Here is a 6,912-nt window from a genome sequence, read left to right as displayed (position 1 = left end):
TAAGAATTTGCAGTCTGTATTTTGTTTGAACTTAGTTCTCTGCAAAAACTATCCTGTTTGCAGTGGTATAGTTGTGTCAAGCTAAGGTAAAACTTGTCAAGATTACGTGGCTGTACTGAGAGATGTCTGAAGTGTGTTAAATGCAGTACCATTTGATCTTTATTAAAAGATCACTTCTGCTGATAATTTCTTTCTGTTTTACTTGAATTATTGCACCAGTTATACCATGTTTCTGGAGCAAGGGGCAAACAAGTACATTAGAGCTCTGCATTTGAGCACTTCAAATGTGAGCTGAAAAATACAAAGGAGATGAGGCAATTTGGTTTATTTAAAAATTACAAAAAATACAACACCAAAACCTGTGAAAAGTGAATAAAACCCCTTGTTAAGTGCGCTGAGTATAAAGCCTGCAGTGTGGTTTACAAAATAGAACACAGCTTGGATGTGTGCTTTATACCGTTACAAGAGCTGATTCCTTTCTTTATGTCTTGTTCCTTGGGATCTGGATGGGACATTATAGGGACACATTCAAGGGCCCTTTTCTTTTGTACTTTGTGTAAAACAATTCTGTAGACTCCTGTTATTGAGCTGCGTGCATCTCTTCCCCGGTTATTTTGAATGTGTTCTTCTGTGATTCCCAGATCTCTCAGAGCATTTTTCACTTCTATTTCCTCCTCTTTGAGTGTATTGATCTCTGATAAATACTTAGGATCCAGTTTAAATGGCTGTAAAGGTTTTGGGTACTGTATCCCCTGCATCCACTCACTGTTCATAATAAGTTTGACAGAATATCGTTCTGTTGGTACTGGCTGAAGGACTCCTTTTATCAGTTTCTGGCAAGCTTCCGAGAGGCAGGGAGGCAAGCTGTATGTCCCTTCAAGAATGCACTTTTTCAGTTTGGCCACCGTATCTGCCCGAAATGGCATGATCCCCGTTATCATAAAGTATAACAATATTCCTAGTGCCCAGATATCTACATAAATGCCAACATAGTTTTCATCTCGGAAGAGTTCAGGGGCAGCATAAGGAGGAGACCCACAGAAAGTATTTAAAGTTTCATCTCTTTTACTGATTGTGCTGAATCCAAAGTCTCCCACCTTAACGCAGGTGTTACTGGTGTAGAATACATTTTCTGCTTTCAAGTCCCGATGAATGATATTATTCTCATGCTGTAGAAGAAGGAGAACATTGGGTATTAGCAAGTGCTTACGTGACTACTCTTCATCTTTTATTAATTACTACCTAGGAGAGGGAATTATTTATCTCAAACAAAGAAATAAGCTTTGCTATGAAACCAAAGATTGCAAGTCCATCTTAATTCTCTACTGGTAAGAAAATGACTGAGGAAGTGCGGAAATCTATCTCTATATATACATATACGTTTTGAAGGATAGCAACATCTTGTTAGCGTTTATTAATATTAGTTAGGAATTAGTATTTATATTAAGCAGATGTGATGGCATTATGGCTAATCCTACATGACTGTGTATCTTCCCGTACCAAGTATTTTGTATTTTTTCAGGATTCAGAGCACTTGTTTTTGAAATGACTACATTTCTACTGTACAGAAATTTTTTTTTTAAGTATGTAAAGCCATTTTTGTATTTGTTCTGAGCATACAGACTTCTGAACTGAAAGCTTCTAGTTCATTGATAACATTGTCTGAATGAGGAGCTGTGAGATATGCTTTAATAGCTTGTGGTAGCAGTGGTAGTGAGAAGATGGTTGGACTAGATGGTCTTATAGGTCTTTTCCAACCTTGTAATTCTATGATTCTGTGATTAAGTGAATATGGTACCAGATAAGAGAACTGTAGCAACTGTCCTAGTTTATGATCCATATCCTAATATCTAGTATTGGCAAGAGAAGAGGTGTGCACAAAGCTGCACCTGGTATTTTATATCCTTGCAGGACGTTCAGTATTGTCTTCTACTTTTAGAAATCTGAAGTGAATAGGCTGCAACATGTACCTTTTTTTTAACCTCAGAAATGAAGGTACTGATGTGCTCTGCTGAGTAGACATATAAACTATACTGATTAAGTAAGGGTTTAATTTCATCTTTGAAATGACTAGGAAAAATGAAAGAGTTTGAGCATTCTCTGCCCTTATCCTTGTAAGTAAGAGGATGCACATGGAGACACTAGAAAATCCTGTCATCAATAACAAGCAAGGATCTTCAGTCTGCATATGGGCTGACAACAGTGAGATGGGATATAAGTGGCCCGATTTCAATAGATTAGCAAAAATAAAATATTTTTGCAGGAAACGAGTTTATGAGTAAGGAGGTTGGTGAGCTTGGAGGTCTGGTCTTAATGCTAAGAAATACACATGATCTTGAAGATCCAGTAGATCCTGAATACTTGTCCTGTGGAAAAGATGTTGAAGCTAATTCATTTAAAGACATCTGATTGTTCTGTCAAAATACATTAACATGTTTTTCATGTACGTTGTTTGCAATGCATTTCTAGATATCTGACCTGGAAATACCCTTGCTTGCATCTTCCTGCCTGTTGGAGCTGGAGCCCATTACATGGCAGGAGAATGTGAGCCACCGGAGGGCACTCTGAGCCAACTTTAACAAATACTGGTGTTAAGTCAAACGCAGAGCAGACTTCTCATGGCTTTTGTAACGTTGTTCTAAGCAGTGTAGTTACTAAGCAAGATTCAGAGGAGGTTGTACTGGAAGTGGTTAATTACTCTTTTCTGCCTTTATAGAATGCTTTGGGTTCTACGAATTGCATCATTCTAAGTCTAGTTGCAGTAATGAAGACTAGAAAAGAGGAAATGACTTGCTAAGCAAGGAACAGGAATTAACTGTCTTAAGTACTAATCTCCCATATTTGTTAGTAAGTAAGCTGGATGTCTGCAATACACAACACACCTCTTCTTGGGACTCCTTTCTTGCAGAAAAGTGAGTGATGCTCTTTTGAAATAGCTGAGAGGTGAAATGAAGCTTTGCTACCTGATCCATACAAAAACAAGTGGTCAGGAGGAACACTGTAACTGAATGGATGGCTCCATCCACCACATGCTCTCAATTCAATCTCCTCCCCAAACATGTTAACCATGAGGCAGTAAGTTGAGATGGATGTGAAAACACTCTTGGGTATCTTTAAGACGGTATTTCTCAGGCTGGTTTCGCTCTTCAAAGATATGTGCCTCAAATCCTGATAACACTAAACTTATTAATTGGAAAAAAAAATACATTCTCAAAATCAGCTGAAGCAGTGAGGAGCAATGCCCATGGTAGAGCCACTTACCATGTGCTTCACAGCAGAAACAATCTGGGAGAAGATTATTTTGCACTCTGTTTCTATTAGCTTTCCTTCTGTAGTGATTTTAGTGAAGAGTTCCCCTCCTCCTGCATACTCCATTACCAGGTGCAGTTTTGAGAGTGTTTCCACCACTTCATACAGCCTGATGATATTTGGGTGGTGGAGTTTTTCCATGCTTGATATCTCACGAGATAGCAAACGCTGAGTCTTCTGGTCTAGTTTTGTCTTGTCCAAAATCTTAATAGCTACTTTCTCTGAAAAGAAAATACTTTTCCATGTTAATTCAGTAAGTACAAACAGTAATACTATTTATGTACAATGCATAGTTACATAACTGCAATGATAAATATAAGATAAGCTAGAGAGGCCTACAAAGCCTTGTCATCTTTCACACCCTACTGTCTCCAGCATCCTCCTCACTGCTGATACAGCTAAGGGCTGGTAGAGTATTACAAGTGCTAATCAAATCAGGTAACATGTTCCTAGCCTGTCAAGCATGTCAGTACATATCTGATGGCAACAATTATCTATGCTAGGTATCTGACTTGGGCATTATAGCTTTCAAAACAGACATCTGGCCCCTGTCTGAGTGGAAGCTAGTGTTCCTGTTGTTGAGAAGGAAGTGGGCAAATGAGAGTCTCAGCATTACAAAATCTGGAGGCTGTGCTCCATTCTGAGGATACAGACTGTTCCTGCAAGGCCCCTAAGCCTGAGCTGCAGACCTTTCCCACTTTTCAACCTGACTGTGTGCTCAGATTTGTTAAAGGAAGTCTGTGCTAGCTCAGTGCTGTGAATTACATGCAATTGCCTGGTGCTTACTGACTAATGGAGGCTTGAATTTAGGCAGTTGGTTGCAGAGCAGGTGGACTAACGTGAGGTAGTGCAAGGACTTTGAAAATAACCCTGCAGGCTTACAGCAGATGTGTTTACATGTATGTGACTTACAGAAATGTTGCCTAATGTCTTATCCCACATCCCCACAAATTCTCAGTTACCAAAATCAGTGTTGCAGAGGTTTGTCTTTCTCAGGATAGCTGTGCCAGTTTTTCCAACGTGTTCATGCATGAGTGGCTCTTGGTACTGCACGGAATACAGGAAAAGTACAATTTTATGTCTGCACCACAGTTGGCTGTGAATTCACACCACAGATTTTATACCAAGGAAGGAAATAAAACAGCGACATAGAATAAGTTGCAGGGATCATGTAAAACAACTAATCAGTCTTATACAGTCCTGGTAATGCAAAGCTGTGGTTAAGTTCTGCTTGGTTCTGTAGCATATTTACAAGCTAAGGGCCTTGAAATGCTAGTATACATATACAGCTTCACCGTATCAACAGGGTAGCTCAAAAAGCTCAGTGAGAATTGCTTTTATGGTTCTGTATGAAAATTGGTAGGTCATGGCATTTGTCTTGAATACAGCTGGTATTGGAGGGATTAGTCTGGTTAAAATAGGCTTACAGTGTCTTTGTATAACTTACTAAGACAGCAAAATTAAACTGGAACATGGTAGTTAAAACAACTGTTTATTCTTGGGAAAAAAAATATATTTCTACAGATGTCCTAGCAATTAATCATTCTTACCGTTTTATTTCTAAGAAAAACTTCATGTTCTAGCAGACAAGGTTAAATTACTAAAAAATAAAAGCTGTTACTTTAAAAGAAGCATGACAATGCCATTATGGTTTTACATTTGGTAGAAAAACTTTCAAGGTGCTTCCATTTACACTATTATAAAGGTATTTACCTCAAATTTTGTGTTTCAGTACGCCTGAAATGTTATTGATATATATGCATTTATGTCTGTACAGATTAAGAAAACTCCATGTTTGGTATATTTATATTTCCTAGTAATATAAATGCATTAATTGATTTCCCTACTGCAGTGCAGCAGATACTCTGGGGAAGTGAGATTCTGAGAGCTGCTGACTTACCCCTTCCATGCTTCTGCTTTCAGACAAAGTCTGAACTGAGGAGAGAGCAGACTTCCCTGCTTTTTGCTGCCTACTGAGGCTGTTAGGAATGATTGCACCTACTGCACAGTGCAGACACCTGGCATGGTGAATCAGAAGGGAATGAGCTGTTTAATGGGAACAGCACGTGGCAGATCCTGGCAGAGCTCTGACTGCTAACCTAGAGGTGAAAGACTGTAAAACCCTTGTCACGTTGTAGTATATTGACCTCCTGAACCAAGAATAAAGAGTGCTGGCTTGGGGGAGATTTGCACAGCTAGATGTTTAGATGCTACAGAGAAAACAATTCTTGAAATCTTAGCTATGTAATTGCATTGTTACATCTTGATTGATAAAAAGTTGGGAGCATTTGGACTTTAAACAAGCAAAACAACAACAACAAAAAGCAACTTGTAGGAGAAATAGAGTCACAGCATGTCTTAGGCTGGAAGGGACCTTAAAGTTCATCTGTTCCCATCCCTCTGCTATGTCTACTTTCTCAATAAAATTTTAGAAGGAAAGTAAATAAACAAAAAAAAGGGTTTAGAACTGAAAGGCCTGATCTTATTCACACAACATCATGTATCAGGAGCAAGCTCGTTAAAATCTGCATTTCTGCATTCTATGTTGTATGTGCATGCAGTGCATAGAAAACCAGCTGACCTATAATGTAAGAAAAGGCCTTTGTTTCCTTTCAAAACTGTTTCAGAAAAGGAAAAAAAAAAAAAAGAGAGTCCCGTTTCTAAACGCTGTATTTCCCTTGTATGGCAGCAGTTCTAAACGGGAACATTTTCATCAGGAAATCTATTCACCAAAATACTGAAATTAATTATTAAAAAGATTTTGACTGACCATACGTTGAGATTTGAAAAGAGCTATGTGAAGTCGTAGTGAATAAGAGAAGTTAATAAATGGTTGAGAAATTATCTCAGAAAAAAATAGCATATGCTACATTGGCAAAAGGAAATAAAACCAAGCTGGGGCAGTGCGTCTGAATAACCTAATACACATCACACCACCAAAGATTTTCCTGCAACTGCTGAACAACCAAGGTTCTCTTTGTGAGAGAAGCAGGGTTCTTCATCCACTTTGATGCTATTGGTTTTTTTTGCCCTTACCAGCTTCTTGCAAACCTTTTTCAAGCATTCTGCTGCAACAGAGCATGAGGGCTACAGAACAGCACACACCTGATTACAGAATCGTTACAGAAACTGGTCATGGTGAAGAAAGAAATTGTTTCCTTCTTCAAGTAGGGTGAGATGTCAGCAGAAAGACAATGCTTAGAACCAACAACAACTGAAGAGATGAATATATGCAAGATATACACGTACCTTCCCTTGCCCCAAGGAAGGCCTTTTTATCTGCATCTCTGCCAAAAGGAGACTTTTACTCATTAGCACTGTGCAGACACATCAGTTCGTTAACAACACAGCAGTGAACATACACTGGAAGGAGACTCCTCTTTGGAATGGTGTGTGTATGTGTGCATGCTTATGTTGGGGAAGTACACCCACACTTGTTCCTCTCCTCCATCCCAACTGCATATTTTATGATGCCAGACAAAGTCACAAGAAGAAACAAGTAAGATGATGCTTTCCCCTCAGCCTTCCTTCTTCGTGACAGTTGCAAAATTAGCATCAGAAAATTACCCAGTGAAAATTTTAACCCCCAATGACAAAAAAATA

The 6,912-nt window shown here is 38.8% G+C and overlaps 1 protein-coding gene across 1 annotated transcript; it reads right to left on the bottom strand.

The window, feature by feature from the left end:
• On the bottom strand, window positions 1-6,900 carry NIM1K (NIM1 serine/threonine protein kinase). The gene is made up of 3 exons (XM_010725385.3): window positions 4,272-6,900; window positions 3,262-3,530; window positions 1-1,169 (listed from the first exon to the last, which is right to left on the bottom strand). The coding sequence occupies exons 1-3, from the start codon at window positions 4,339-4,341 to the stop codon at window positions 420-422; spliced, it is 1,089 nt and encodes a 362-aa protein (XP_010723687.1). The 5' UTR covers window positions 4,342-6,900; the 3' UTR covers window positions 1-419.
• Between the last annotated feature and the right edge of the window lie 12 nt (window positions 6,901-6,912).

This window comes from Meleagris gallopavo, chromosome Z (genome assembly GCF_000146605.3).
Source record: "Meleagris gallopavo isolate NT-WF06-2002-E0010 breed Aviagen turkey brand Nicholas breeding stock chromosome Z, Turkey_5.1, whole genome shotgun sequence".
Taxonomy (NCBI): Eukaryota; Metazoa; Chordata; class Aves; order Galliformes; family Phasianidae; genus Meleagris; species Meleagris gallopavo.
The sequence above is the reverse complement of the archived record's forward strand: the minus strand, read 5'-3'. Positions and strand labels throughout refer to the sequence as shown.